Source organism: Perognathus longimembris, chromosome 28 (genome assembly GCF_023159225.1).
Source record: "Perognathus longimembris pacificus isolate PPM17 chromosome 28, ASM2315922v1, whole genome shotgun sequence".
Classification (NCBI taxonomy): Eukaryota; Metazoa; Chordata; class Mammalia; order Rodentia; family Heteromyidae; genus Perognathus; species Perognathus longimembris.
In genome coordinates this window covers 12,446,510-12,462,270 of record NC_063188.1, presented here as the reverse complement: position 1 = coordinate 12,462,270, position 15,761 = coordinate 12,446,510, and the positions used below count along the sequence as shown (strand labels likewise).

Below are 15,761 nucleotides of genomic sequence, written 5' to 3'. Positions count from 1 at the left end.
TAAAATCAGGAACAAGACAGGGATGTCCGCTCTCTCCCCTTCTCTTCAACATAGTACTAGAATTCCTAGCCAGAACAATTAGGCAAGAAGAAAATATAAAGGGGATCCAAATAGGAAAAGATGAAGTTAAACTTTCTCTCTTCACAGATGACATGATCCTATACCTAAAGAACCCCATAGACTCTACTCCCAAGCTACTAGAGCTGATCCAAAACTTTGGCAAAGTTGCAGGATATAAAATAAACCCACAAAAATCAACGGCCTTTCTCTATGCTAACGACCCGAAGACCGAGGCTGAAATCAGGAAAGTAACTCCTTTTGCAGTAGCCTCAAACAACATAAAATACCTAGGAATAACCTTAACCAAAGAAGTGGAAGACCTCTATGATGAGAACTTTAAAAACATGTAAAATGAAATTAAGGCAGAACTAAGGAAATGGAAAAAACGCCCATGCTCCTGGATTGGGAGGATTAATATAATCAAAATGGCAATTATTGCCAAAGGCTATCTACAAATTCAATGCAATACCCATTAATATTCCACCACCATTTTTTTTTGCCAGTTCTGGGCCTTGGACTCAGGACCTGAGCACTGTCCCTGGGTTCTTTTTGCTCAAGGCTAGCACTCTGCCACTTGAGCCACAGCACCACTTCTGGCCATTTTCTATATATGTGGTGCTGGGGAATCGAACCGAGGGCTTCGTGTATAGGAGGGAAGCACTCTTGCCACTAGGCCATATCCCCAACCCCCAACACCACTTTTTAATGAAATGAAGGAAGCAATCCAGAAATTCATATGGAACAATAAAAGACCTAGAATAGCAAAAAAAATCCTAAGCAGAAAGAACAATCCTGGAGGAATTACAATACCGAACTTCAAGCTGTATTATAAAGCTATTGTAATAAAAACAGCTTGGTGTTGGCACCGGAACAGGCCCGAAGACCGATGGAACAGAATTGAAGACCCAGAAATGAACCCACAGAACTATGCCTACTTAATCTTTGATAAAGGAGCTAAAACAATAGTCTGGAAGAAAGATAGCCTCTTTAACAAATGGTGCTGGCAAAACTGGTTCAACACATGCAACAAACTAAAACTAGATCCTTATATATCACCCTGCACCAAAATCAATTCCAAATGGATCAAAGACATCGAAGTAAAATCAGATACTCTGAAAACACCACAAGAAGGAGTAGGAGAAACACTTGGGCTCGTCGGCACACAATGAAGCTTCCTTACTAAAAGCCCAGAAAGGCTACAAATCAAAGCAAGGTTGGACAAATGGGACTGCATCAAACTGCAGAGCTTCTGCAGGGCAAAGGACATAGCTCGCAAGAGAAACAGAAAGCCCACAGACTGAGAGAAGATCTTTACTGGCCATACAACGGACAAAGGCCTCATCTCTAAAATATATGCAATGTTCTTGTGGTAGAAAAAGCGTGTTAAGCGTGGTGGAGTAGCAAGACTTGGGGTGAAGCTTAGAAGATAGGAAAGATAGTAAAAAAGTGACTACAGTGGGATAAAGGATCAAATCATATTTAGCTTTATAAACCTATTTAAAACTTTTCAAGTTGGATAAGAAATGTTCTCGCTGCCTTACGTATTAAATTGTAACCCCTCTGTACTTCACATTGACAATAAGGAAACAAAACCTTTTCTTCTTATCCTATAAAAAATGTAAAAGCTACAAGAAGGATCTGAGTGTGTGTGTGTGTGTGTGTGTGTGTGTGTGTGTGTGTGTTGCCAGACCATGTTCACATTAAAAAGATTATTCTGCTTGCTTATATAACAGATTGGAGGAGATCTAAAACAGATAGTTCAGTTAGGAAGGTGCTGCAGTAATCCAGGTGATAAATGATGTGGCTTGGTAAAGGTAGTCAGTGATGGGAGCTAGAAAAATTGATGGGGTCAACAAATACTAAGTTGATAAGAACCAAAAGATGAGATCACAGGTTGACTCTGGCAAGTAAATGAGAGAATGGAGGGGGCAGATGGAGAGGGTTTTACTTGTATAATTCAACGATGCCATTCAGTGAAGGAATATTAGAAGTTGTCTTAGATTTGTGAGAAGATAATGAGTTCAAGTTTGACTATGTAGAATTTAAGATACTAATGATCTAAACGATTATGTGAAGTAAACAATTTGTTTTAGAAATTTAGAGCTCCAAATATAGATTTTCTCTGAAGATAGAACTCCAAGACTCATCTGTGTAGAATATAAATTGAAATGGTAGAATTCTAATGATGCACCTCCTTTAAACAGCTAATTTTCAGTTTAACAAAATGAATACCAGGAATCTGGCACATGTGCTACTTGGGGGTAAGGTCAAGGGGAGGAGAAAAGGCAAATAGAGTGAGCATGGAACTGGTACACTGAGGGCATGGGTGGAATTGGGATTGGAGGAGAATGATGGAAGGGGTGACACCGATCAAGATACTTACAAACTGACATGTTGAACTGAAATCCCTTTATGCAGCTATGTAAGTAAAATACAATAAATAAATAAATAAATAAATAAATAGAAAGGAACAAACAGCGGATGTGGAGAAACTATAAAGTGACAAGAGAAGAGGGGCTATGACAAGGCTTTGGCCAGCTAAAATAGAATGAGTATGCAAATGAGGTTGAGGAGAAATGACCAGAGAAGTGAAGACTGTATAGGAATTTTGGGTGAGGTAAGGAAGAAAAAGGCAGATAAGTGGCTGCAATGTGATGTGAGTGCCCCAAGACCAAGGGAAACATAATGGACACCTACACAATTCCATGATGCCTCTTTGCCTAGCATGGAGGATGCCATATCGACCTTCATGCCCAGAGGAACCTCTTCTATGATGCTTTCTTCCATGATTGCTGCTCCAGTCACTAGAACTCAGTCCTACAAGAGACTGAATGTGTTTAAACCCAGAGGGAAAGATTCCCTAGGGAAAGGATAACTACAGTGTCTGAAATGGCAGGAGGTGATAGAATCTAAGACACAGTCAAATTTCAACTAATAATTTTGATATTTTTCCCTTTGAAGTAGGAAGCATGATTATCTGATAAACATGTGGATGGAACTTGAGAATGAGGAATATTTAAGTATTATTGCAAAATAGGGATATTAGATGACTGGAGAAAATCAGTAGGAGGCAAGGAAGCAGAAAATGTTGATTTGAGGTTGGTGATCATAAGTTTATAAAAAATACATTTTCTCTTTTGTGACTTAACTATATTCAGCAATGATGGATTATTCAAATGTAGGTATGGAAGCAGTGGACAGTTGGGCTGGCCTAGAGCTCGATGGGAGGGAAGTAAGGATAGGAGACTCTACTAGTTTCTCAAAGTCTGTTGCCTTTAGTTTCCTCCATGTCTACCCAACCTGGACACACTATGACATCCACTTTCCTCAAGACTACCTTTTCATCAGCTCATAACTTTGCTCAACACTCTTTCTTGCACATAGTATAGTGGTTTAGAGCACAGATGATAAACAGTTCGACTTCCAACAGTAAAACTGAGCAAACCATGTGAAGTTTCAGATACTCCCTTTCTTCAACTTTAAAATGATATAAACTGTAGCATATACCATATATGCTTGTTAGATGGGTTGAATGAGATAACATGCAACATTGTGCTTGACTTGTAGTAAGTGGTCAATACACAGAAACACCTCTATTACCACCTTGCTAGATTAACTTTTTACCTTTTACTGCTTCCATATTTCCCATGTTCCTTTCCCTTTTCTACTAAAACTTAAATTTCTAAAAGATGTACATCTTCTAAGAGAAAGCCTCCTTATTAAGTTGATGCTACTTTTGTTCATTCACTGCACTGAGCCAGTGCAGTGCAGTTTGGGTATACTTAGAACCTGGTTATATTCCATGGTTTATTTTATTAGTAACTATCATCATCATCATCATCATCATCATCATCATCATCATCATCATCTATTTTATTGACAGTACTAGGATTTGAACTCAGGGCTTTATTTGCTAAGCAGACACTTTACAGCTTGGCAATGACTCCAGTCAGTTTTGATCTGCTTATTTTTGAGATTGAGTCTTGCTTTTTTGGCCTGAGTTGGCCTGGACCACAGTGCTCCTACTTACATTCCCAGCTGTATCTATGCTGAAGACCATCAACTCACATCCAAATTTTTCTGTTGAGATGTGATCTTACAAACATTTTTGCCTCAGGTAACTTTGCAACTGTGATCTTCCTCAAATCTGTCTCTTGAGCATCTAGAATTACAGGTATAAGCCACCAGTGCCAAAATCAATGTTGTTCTAAAATTTTCATTTAAAGATGAAATGAGATTATAAGGAGGGTTTGTGGAATGGTGAGAGATAAATGGAAAAGGGAACCAGGAACAAATACATCCAGAATATTCAACTTATGCAACAAATGTGAAAAATGCCTGGGGGGAGGGAAAGATCAGATGAGGGAGAATGACAGAAAGGGTGACTCTGACCAAGAAGCACTAGACAGACATGTACAACTTTTGAAGTTCAGAAAATAATAATAATAAATAATTGGTTCCTTGAGTACTGTCCTTGATGAGGCACCACTTCTAAATACCATTGAAAATAACAAGTATTTTACTTTTGGTTTAAAAATATTTTGGTAGTATGACATTTTTCCAATAAGGGTGTCTTTGAGAGAATCATCTTACAAGTCATTGCATTTATCACACTTAGAATAGTGTTCACAGTCATCATTAAATTTAATTGACTGCTGTGAGGGCATAAAGCTAGATTCTAGTGATCAAAATAAGGAGCATATTGCATAGTGTGTACAGACAATGTGCTATAGTGCAAGGAAATTATTAAAACTTCTATTATTATTTCTAATGTGATATCCTTTTAAAATTTATATTTTTGTAAATAGTGATGTTCAAGGCATTTTTAATCCTAATGTTCTATATAAAATCATTTTCCATCTATGGTATTTAAATGAATAGAAAAATTACCATTTGCCAGGCATAGTGATGCATGCCCCAGTCGCATCACATGGCAGGAGGACTGCAAATTTGAGGCTCCTTTGGACTATGAAATAGAGGCAACCTTCCTGAAAGAAAGGAAGGAAGAAAGAAGATGGTTATATCAATCAAATGGGTTTTTTTTGTGTCCTAGGCTCTAAGATTAGTGTTTGATACTCATTAGCTCATTTTTCTCAACAATTTTATAAAGTGTATGTTTTTATAATTCTTACATTACAGAGGAGAATATTGAAGCACAGAGAAACTAGGTAATGAGTCCAAATTTATAATAAACAAATGACGAAGGCAGATCTAATACTGCATGCATTTTTTTGTTGTTGTTGTGGGGCTTGAACTCAGTGCTTGGGCACTGTCCCTGAGCGCTTTTGTTCAAGGCCGGTTCTCTACCATTTTGAGTCACAGCACCATTTCAGGTTGCTGGTGGATAATTGGAGATAAGAGTCTCACAGACTTTCCTGCCCAGGCTGGCTTTGAACTGTGATCCTCAGATCTCAGCCTCTTGAGGAGCTCGGATTACAGGTATAAGTCCCTGGCATCAGGCAACTGCATGTATTTGAATCCAAAGTGAGCTTTTTTGGAAGATTTTTAAAGTGCACAATTCATATTCTTAACTAGATAGAGAATTAATCAAGTTCTCTACTTCTTTTCAAGGAGTTTTGATGGTTTATCTTTGAAGTACTTGGATCCTTTCCCAAAGAAAATCATCTTTATCAGTGTACCACTGTAGCATGTGTATCTTTTCTAGGAGTACCTATGTTTGTCATGGAGATATTATGCAATGAATATACTATTAATTAGCTAACTAGAGTTTTATAAGAAATATATAGATACTATATAAAGTAGAAAATCATCCTATGAAAAACAGTAATCAGGTTGACTTGATTGTACTTGTGATACTCATCTTTCTTAAAAATTAAAAGAAATCATAAAGCTCATCCTTAAAGAATTGTCTTTGATTTCTAACAGTGAACCCAAATTAACTTTGTAAGGTTCGCCAAAAGGAAACCACCACATGGTTCAGGCAGAAAAGAGTTTATTGGGGGGAGAGCGAACTGTTGTCCCACGTCAGATGGAGGTATGTGTAGAGAGAGGGGAAGGAAAAAGAGAAATGGGGAGAGGAAGGGATTTACTTTGAGCTGAATTATATAGGAAAGGTGGGAGGTGAGACCACAGAGAATGTGGAAGATTTTTAAAAAATGAAAATTGGCCATAAATTTTCTGGAATTCCAGTGGCAAAATACATTTTAATGCACATTAGTTTGGTAGAAAAGACTTTTTTTTTACACCATGATAATACGTGATAACAGATTTTATGCATTAAAATGAGTTTGTTTTGAACATGTTCTCTCTCTCTCTTTCTCTCTCTCTCTCTCTCTCTCTCACACACACACACACTGTGAACAAGTTTTAAGGCACACTTAGGTTTTTTTTAAAAAAAAAAAAGAAAACTAACCATAAGTTTTCTGGAATTCCAATGGCAAAACACATTTTTGCCCATTGCATGATAGAACCATGTGATCAATGTGAGAAAAAGAGGGAACACCAACCACGAACAGAATTTCTTACAGATAACCAAGACCTAGATGGTCAAGAACAGAATATGTTTAGACATCCTTGCTAACAAGCACATAAGATGGTCAGTCTCAAGTTTCCAGGGCCTGTGAAGAGAGGCAGTAACTTTGTTAGCAAGGCCCATTAGAATTGATCACTGAATGCCTTCTAAATGGGTGGAGGTGTAGTAAGTTTGGTGGAAGGGTGAGGGTGAGGTAAGGCCAAACCCTTAACCCACCATCTGGCCAAGATGGCAAATTTATGAACAAGTCATGATGGTAAGAAAACTTGGCAGAGCTTTATTAAATAAACAAGCAAGTGAACAACCAAGCAGAAAGGAAGGAGCACACTAACAGAATGTGGGTACTCTCAAGGAAAGAGAGAGAGAGAGAGAGAGAGAGAGACAATTTTAAATGATTGCCAGTCAACAGGGAGAGAGAGAGAGACAGAGAGAGACAGAGAGAGAGAGAAGGAGAAGAAAGGGGGAGGGAGGGAGGGAGATTGAGAAAGACAAGGAAAGTTACTTTTCTAGAGGAGATGACTGGGAGGCACAGGAGAAGGTTGAGAGAGGGAGTTTGCTTAGAGAGACAGGGAAGGGCAGGCAAAGAAAACCTGAATATATGGAAACTCTGACCATTGGAAGAAATTGTCCAAATATCACAATATTGTGGGGTCAAAAGTAGTATATTTAGGTCAGTGATTACAATTAGCCAATTGGTACTAAGGCCAAATTTCTAACCAGTTTATTTTTGTTTTGATTTTAGATTTGGTTTCAAGCCCAGCATGGCTAGTGTTTCAGGGGGAATCTTAGAGGGGGGGGGGTGTCCCCAGGACCCAGCCTGTGCCACACAAGCCAAAATATGGGGCCATTGAGACTGATTTTCTAGCCTATTTTCTCTCTCTCTCTCTCTCTGTTTTTTTTTTTTTTTTTTTTTGGCCAGTCCTGGGCCTTGGACTCAGGGCCTGAGCACTGTCCCTGGCTTCTTCCCTCTCAAGGCTAGCACTCTGCCACCTGAGCCACAGTGCCCCTTCTGGCCGTTTTCCATATATGTGGTGCTGGGGAATCGAACCGAGAGCTTCATGTGTCGGAGGCAAGCACTCTTGCCACTAGGCCATATTCCCAGCCCCCCTATTTTCTCTTGAATAGGAGAATATCTGAAGAGTGAAGGAGAAATCCCAAGGGAGTGTCCCGGCTTGGTCATGACTGGTGGCACCCCATAGGAACCAGAAACTTGGCAGGAGGTCTGGCAAGGATGTGGTGGTGGTTGGGGTGGGGGGGGAGAAGGGGAGTTCTGTAGAACCTAGAAGGATGTGGTCCCATAGGACTTAGAGGGGCCCAGTCCTGTAGGACATAGAGGGACATGGACCTGTAGAATGTAACAGGGGAGGAGTCTGGTAAGTGTTAGCAGTTATCAATGGAAGGTAATCCTATCCATCCATAGTGCTTCTTTTAGAGTGAGGGTCAGATTCCCCAATTTAGGCATCCCCCAAACAGAGAATGACTGGCCAAGGAGGCATAGGAACCCTGTGGCATGGCACCATGTTTAGAGAGACAGAGAACAGATGGCTTGTAGAATAGACACTTACCAGACTTAGAGGGGAAGGAAGTCATCCACAAGATGTGGAGAGGAGATGGTGTGGTGGATGGGTAGCCAGCAATGGTGATGGCAAGAAGTCTGAGGTGGATTTCCTGAGGCTTTTGATAGTTATAAAGCCATCAGATTGGTCTGAGGAGGGGCAGTCAAGGAGGTGGATTGACTTTCAGGGATAGGAGGGGATCCAGTGACTCTTGACATGATCTCTCCCCCGGCTCAACCCCCAGGTTTCAGCACCAGATGTAAGGTTTGCCAAAAGGAAACAGCCACATGGTGCAGGCAGAAAAGAGTTTATTGGGGGTAGAGCAAACTGCTGGCCCGCAAGAGATGGAGGAATGTGAAGAGAGAGAAAAAGGGAGAGGAGGGGATTGTGTTAAGCTGGATTGTTTAGGGAAAGGCAGGACTCTGTACCACAGCAAATGTGGAAATGATCTCAGAGCCCTTGGAACCTCTCACTGTCTAAGGAAGGTATAACTGGGCCAGTTCAGGAAATGACCTCAGTGGATGAGGAAGTAACAACAAAGTCTGGGATCCTTTGCTGTCTCACAATCAGGTGATTGACAGTCATAAGATGACTGGTTTCAAGCAAGTGAAGAGGAAAGGAGAGAGGCTGTTCTCCTGGGAAGACCTAACAAATATATCCTTTCTGATTTTTTTCAGTTGTTTCTGAAAATATGACAATTCAAGAAACAAGTACAAATCTTTCACAGCAAATACATTTGACAACTTCTTCCCAAATTACTGGACTAAACCCACAAAAGACTATATATTCCTCTACAGTAATGTCTAAAAGCATGCCTGTATTTATAACTGATCATACAAATATATCACATTCCAATGCAACATCTCCACCTCTGTTTACGACTCTATCAAAAAGTCTGAAAACATCTATATCTGACACAGCTACCTTTACAGATGTCTTAACTACTTCCACAGCTATCACTTTGCTTTCTCAGAATACACTTACCTGTGCTACCACTGATTCTATGAAAGTAACAGAACACCCATCTTCAGAAAGCACCAGGACAACTAAAATGGGAGAAGCCATGCCTCATGAGACTTTTCATCCACCTAGATCTACTCATGTCTTTCCTATACCTGGAGTTACCAATCCATTTGTACCTAAAACTTCAGCAACTGAATCTCAGACAACCATTATGAAAACATTATTTTCAACTATCAAGTCAACATTCATGTCTGCAACATCCTGGCCTGTACACAAATCCACAGATACTTCAGTGCTCCCTATTGCCACACCCGGACAAGAATTTCTTGTCTCTACAGCTGCTGAAACTGTACCTTGGTCCACAGTAGAAGAGACTTCAGCTGTAATTACTGCAACTGGGATTCCATTTGCCATCCAAACTGATCTAATCACCTCTACAGCTGCTCCAGTGAATTCTGTGCTTCCTATAACTCAAGTGCCACCAACATTGGCAACAACTGAAATTGAGACAGCATTTAAAGTTCATTCAGGGATGCCCACAAAGACCACATCTGGCCCAAGACCAGGGGAAACAGAATGGACACCTACACAATTCCATGATGCCTCTTTGCCTAGCATGGAGGATGCCATATCTACTTTCATGCCCAGAGGAACCTCTTCTATGACTCTTTCTTCCATGATTGCTGCTCCAATCACTAAAACTCAGAGTGCACAGACAGTTATTGATGTTGAGGATTCCCATACAGGCTTTACTCCTAGAATGACACTTGCACCTACACTAGTTGAAACCATGCCCTCCCTGACCATTGCAGGGTCTGTATACACCCAGAATACACCCACAGCTGGGGAACACATATTCACTTTGATTTCCACTCAATCAATTCCCACATTCCAGGCATCTGAATCAGGTTCTACATCTGTACCTGATGAAACTGCTCAGCAGTTCTCTACCAATGCAATTTCTTGGACTTCTAGGCCAAGTCAGAATCTGTTGACCTCTATGAATGCAAGCATCATACACACATTTGTCCCTAATAAAAATTTCACATCATCATTCCATGGCAATACTACTGATACAGACCATTCATCTTCAACTACTGATACGAGTAGGCCTCCAGAACCATCTTTAGAGAGTGAAGTTACCACTGGTGCTGATGCTACTGCAGTCATATATTCAACAACTCTATGTAAACAGACATCTCCATGCTTGGCCAGTGTGTCCATCACTTTCAGAACCACATCTGTAACCAATCCAAGTGAATTTCAACTTACCACTTCATTACTGGAAACCATTTCTATGTCCACAGCAGATACCAATGAACTTTCTTTAGTATCAAGCGAGACAGTTGGTCCATCAGTAGGGAAATCTACTGACATGAAACTAAGTTTTCCTACTGAGGAGAGCACTTCTGAGACTACAAAAACAGAAGCAAATGGAGTAAGCACAATTGGGGACACAATAGACCCTGTATCAATGTTTACAACAACCCAGACATTTGATATTCCTGTGACAAGAAAAGAAACAACTTCTTACTATCTTAAGGGAAAATCAACTCTAGCAAGAGAAGCTGAGGTTTCTCCATTTTCAGCAATGCCGGACTCAACAGATGAATCCACACAAATGATGACAGTTTCTGTCACTGTTTCCCCTTTCCCTGACATGGAAAAATTGAGTACCATATTGGATGTTAAAACTGCAACACTTGAGTTGGGAGGGAGTTGGCTTTCAACAAAACTCATGGAAACTACACCCAAGAGTTCATACAATGGAACTATGGAAATCTTTAATTCGACACACACCTATACAACATGTTGGATGCCAGAGACAACTGAGAAGAATTCCGGCCCATTGCCCACTTTGGGGAGCACCCAGACATTCCCCAAACCCTTTAGTGCTACCACCACAAGGAAATCAGAAACCAGTTTCATCACTACCCCTACAGACAGGATAGCTGGATCCTTGTCTGCTGGTATCTTTTCTCCATATAATGTAGCTACTCATTTCTCCACAACCCCTGTACATACAACCCACATGGGCTCACCACCAATTAATGTGTCTGCTGTAACCTCTATGGTGGTGTCTGAAGAGACTACGGTGACCAAACCAGGGCCTCCTACCAAGGATTCTTCCACATCTATGCTCTCTGATGTTTTACCTTTGTCCTCAGTTACAACAACCACAACAGTAGTGCCACCATTAAGTCAAACAGCTTCCATAATCAGCAAAACCATGTCTATCCACAGAGATTCAATCCACACTACTATAGAGCCCACAGTGACTTCTACCATGATGACATTCACAGAAGTTCCCTCTCTCACAAATACCGTGGTTCCCTCACAGAATCCCCTTACCCCTGTAAGAACTAAGGCTAAGTCTACCCTTTTCCCTACCTCCATGGGCACAGTAACTCCATCAGCACACACTCTTAGGTCCTCAAAACCTCCTGATTACATTCCTTTTGTGTCCTCTACTCATGTGATCTCCACTACATCACCAACAGTAGCAACTAGACTTGTATCTCAAGGGGAGGAGATATCCACCCATGCCCTTAGCTTTCTATATACTTCTGGCGGTGGTGATGATGTTGTTAACTTGGCTACCATCACTACAGAGAACTTTGCTGGTGATGAGATCATGTCCTTATACACTTCAGCCAACAAGCCTACTACTTCAAAGTACAATGAAATTTCTCAATCTCCCACAGGTCTTGTAAACACACAAGTCTCCACCCAATTGATGATTGGTACATCTACTTCATTTTCTGATAAAGAACAGATGTCCATCTCTGTAGGAGAAATCCCTACAACTATGGAGGTGACAGAAATTTCTCCATCAAACAATTCTTTTATTTTCTACTCCCGGAGCACTTCACCTTTGGAAATGACAGATATGACATTTTTTGACACCACTGAAATTTCCAGTCACCAAACAAAGATTCCACTCGGGACTGTATCAGATGGGAATTTAGCTGCATCTCCCAATTCTGAGAGCACACAGACAGCTCATATCTTAACCTCAAGCAACTCAGTTAATGTTGATATTTCAGAAATATCTACATCTCTCCCTTCACAAGCTCTGACAACCACATTTGTGCCTCATGACAAAGGAAGTTCAAGTGCCCTTGCTTTGAACACTCCCAGGACTGCAGAGGTAATAGTAAGGTCCTCCTCTGTGACTCACCCAATTTCCTCTCACCAGGATACTTCATTTGTAGACAATGCAACTTCCAGGACAACTAACACAACGCTTTCATACTTGCCAGCACTTAAAACTCAACCTAAAGTAACTTCAATTGCTTCTACCATTTCTGAAGGCACACAGACTTCCTCTAAATCCTTGTCTTCTTTCACAACCAGACTACCCAGTGCCAATTTTACAATTATCTCTAATGGGACCACTGTAGCGCTTTCTGTTACAAATGTAGCTACAACACTTGAGAAAACGTCTATGGAAACATCAATTCCTATTTACCAGATGTCCTCATTGCCAGTTAATGTCACTGACTTCACTGCCAAAACCGTTTCTGATACTCTCACAGTATCAGTGACTAAGTCTTCTAAAACCACACAATCAGATTGTTTGAAAGGTCCCTTTCCAGATACTTCTGGGCCTATGTCTGAGATGTCCTCAATGCCAGTTAGTGACCCTTCTTTTTCATCTATAGCAGTTTCTTCTGTCCCTGCTATAACAGGTGAATCATTGTCTACACTTTTGTCTTCAAATTCCCCTATGACTACTATGACTATACAAACATCTACACTGGATGTCATACCTGTGACATATACTGGGCATACTTCAAAATATACTACAATAGCTTCTTCTGATTTCACTAATTCCAAAATGACACAGGTGTCCTCCAAGGTCATGCCTACATCTGTTTTCTCTCCAACAAAGCCAATTTTTCCATCCATGAAAACCATTCCATCCACTATTGTGGATGAGAGAATGACTCCAGTTGTACATACTACTACTTTCTCTCCACTCCATTCTAAGAACACTGAAGCTATTGCCTCCATTCCACATACCACATTTTCATCATTACTATCAACAACCCAGCAATCATCACATGAGGTTACAATGCTTGGCCTGTTACCTGGGATTACTTACAATTCCCAATCTACTGTGAGCAGTGATAGAATGACAATTTTCAAAAATACCTATCCTAGAATTACTAACCCTGAAAATGTGTTTTCACCTAATCCTTCAGAAGATATACATACTTCTTTAGATATTCAAAGTTCTAAACCATCTTTGGTAAGTTTTAAGAGCACTCCTGGACCCACAGAAAATATACAAACCACCACTACGTACCTTTCCTCGAATACTGGAAATCTCACTTCCTCATCAGAAAGTACTTTCTTAACAACTGAGCTAACAAAAAGTGACCCATCTGTGAATACTTCTGTTTTATACGATCCCTGTACCTCACTGAGTGCAACTCCACCTTCCTCAACATCTCTTCTTTATTCACTTCATAGTACCGAGGTCAAGTCCTCTACGTTGAAGACCTCTCCTCCTCCTACGTCACAAATGGGTGAATTTCCAGTACTGGGAACACAAGTCACCTCCAGTGATACCCATTCTCTGCTTACAACTTCCTGGAACACACCCACAACTAAAGATTCTCTGTTTCCTATTTCCACCAAAACTCTGGTGCCTACACCTAACAAGATAGCATCAGAAACTCTACACTTTATTCCTGGGTCTTTGTCAACAGTTACATCCTCCCAGACTGGTCTCAACTCTAGTGATGTTATGACAACATTATCAATTCCTACATCAGAAATATTTCCTGCGTTTGGATTTTCTGACAGCCATTCATCATCAATATCTTCAAGAGCTCTTCCTACCACCACATCTGACATCAAGCATCCATTTGAGAAAACAGCCACATCTGTAACTTCTGGGACAACCCTACAATCAAATCCTTCTGCAATTGCTAAGGCTACTACTTTACCCACGTGGACTTGGATCTTATCCAATCTTCCTTCAGGCGTGTCCCTGACAACTGTACTGAATGCTCTTCCTGTTCAAACTTCTGAGGTATCAAAACCCACGCTTCTTACTTCTGGCATGCTATCAGCATATCCATTCCCTAATTTTACAACATCACCCTTTTCTTCTGGAAGCACCATACTCCCTAAAACCAGTCCTGCACCTACTCTTGGCAATGTTGCTACTTCTTTTCCTATGTCTACAAAAAACTCAGGTGGTGATATATACATTTCTGCATCCCCTGACACTTCCTCCAGAACCACTGTGACTGACAACTCCAGGACTGGGTCTCAATTTCTATCCTTTAGTGGAATGAGTTTATCACCATCTACAGCTGAGCACACTTTATCTGTTGGTTCCATGCGCATCCCTACTTCCACAAAAACATTGGCATTGAGCAGATTTCCAGCTGCATCACCATCACCTTCTTTCATTCCTCCCAAGTCAACATCAGAATCCCTTATTAGCACTACTATATCCACTACTACTGGAGCATTCATTCCACTTGTATCTACTGGTGTGACACATCTTTCTACAACTGTGTCTTCACTGGTCTCTTCCTCTTTTGAGACAAGCCAGCCAAACTCCATATCGACTTTTCTATCTACAGAATCTTTGAGTTTACCAGTTGCTGCTGAGTCCACAGGTACTGTTCCTTTATTTGTATCTTGATAACAGATAACAGAATGCATGAACTATAGATCATATGTTCTCAAAGGTGATCAGTTCTCTGGAGGCAGAAATGTAGGCAGAGGGGTATGAATTTTATATGTCCTTTAGACACTGAGTAAAATAGCTAATATCTAAACAGAATGGTCTATTTATGTTTCTTATCTTTATTGAAATGTAATGCAAATGTATCGTTCAAAGCATCCTTTAGGGCTTGCTTTGTTCTCTATAGTAATGCAGATTAGGAACCTTGTACCTACTAAGAAAGAGAATTATATGGCCTTAAGGATGATCTTATTAACCATATACCAGAAAATACCAGAAGATATCCTATCTTGCCTTCTCATGCAGGGGGTCTTAACATTATTCAGTCTCAACTGGTCAGGAATGTTTATCCATAACCAGGATGTATGTGGTTTCCATATAGTTCAAATTTTGAATTGTTCCTGCAACTTTTAAGATTTCAAAACAGAAACACAGAAAGATATACAAGATCAAGAGGGGAGTAAAGAAAGAATCCCCCAAAGTAGAAAGGAAGGCTTGAGAGGGGAAAATAGTTATTTCCTAGGGACAAATGATCTTCTGAGATAATGTTTAGGTTGAAGATGGAATGGACTAGAAATGTTTTGACCAATGAAAGTAGAGAATTGGAGGGAGGGCTTTAGTATGTCCACCAACTGTATAGAAACAAAGAAAATGCCTAAATAATAAAAGTGAAAACAAGATGGTAAAATCTTCTTTGTTTTGGTTTTGGATATGGACTTACAAGTTCCAATTCTTGGCATTGGCAAAGTTTGGAAATGAGAAATCATTTTTTTTCTTTAAAAGGTGGGCTCTGGTGGCTTATGCCTATAATCTTAGATATTCAGGAGGTTGAGATCTGATGATCAAAGTCCAAACCAAGCAAGAGTAGGAAAGTTCATGAGACTCTTATCTCCAATAAATTACCAAAAAAAAATCAAAAGTAGAGCTGTGGCTCAAATGGTAGAGCATTAGGCTTCAGCAAAAAATCTCAAGAACAGAA

The 15,761-nt window shown here is 40.2% G+C and overlaps 1 protein-coding gene across 1 annotated transcript in view; it reads left to right on the top strand.

Moving 5' to 3' along the window:
* The window catches only part of Adgrg4 (adhesion G protein-coupled receptor G4), a 114,451-nt gene that overhangs the window by 40,120 nt on the left and 58,570 nt on the right, over positions 1-15,761 (top strand). Inside the window, exon 3 of the mRNA XM_048336485.1 lies at positions 8,787-14,714. Within this exon, the coding sequence (XP_048192442.1) occupies positions 8,787-14,714 (5,928 nt within the window). The remainder of the gene's footprint in view (positions 1-8,786; positions 14,715-15,761) is intronic.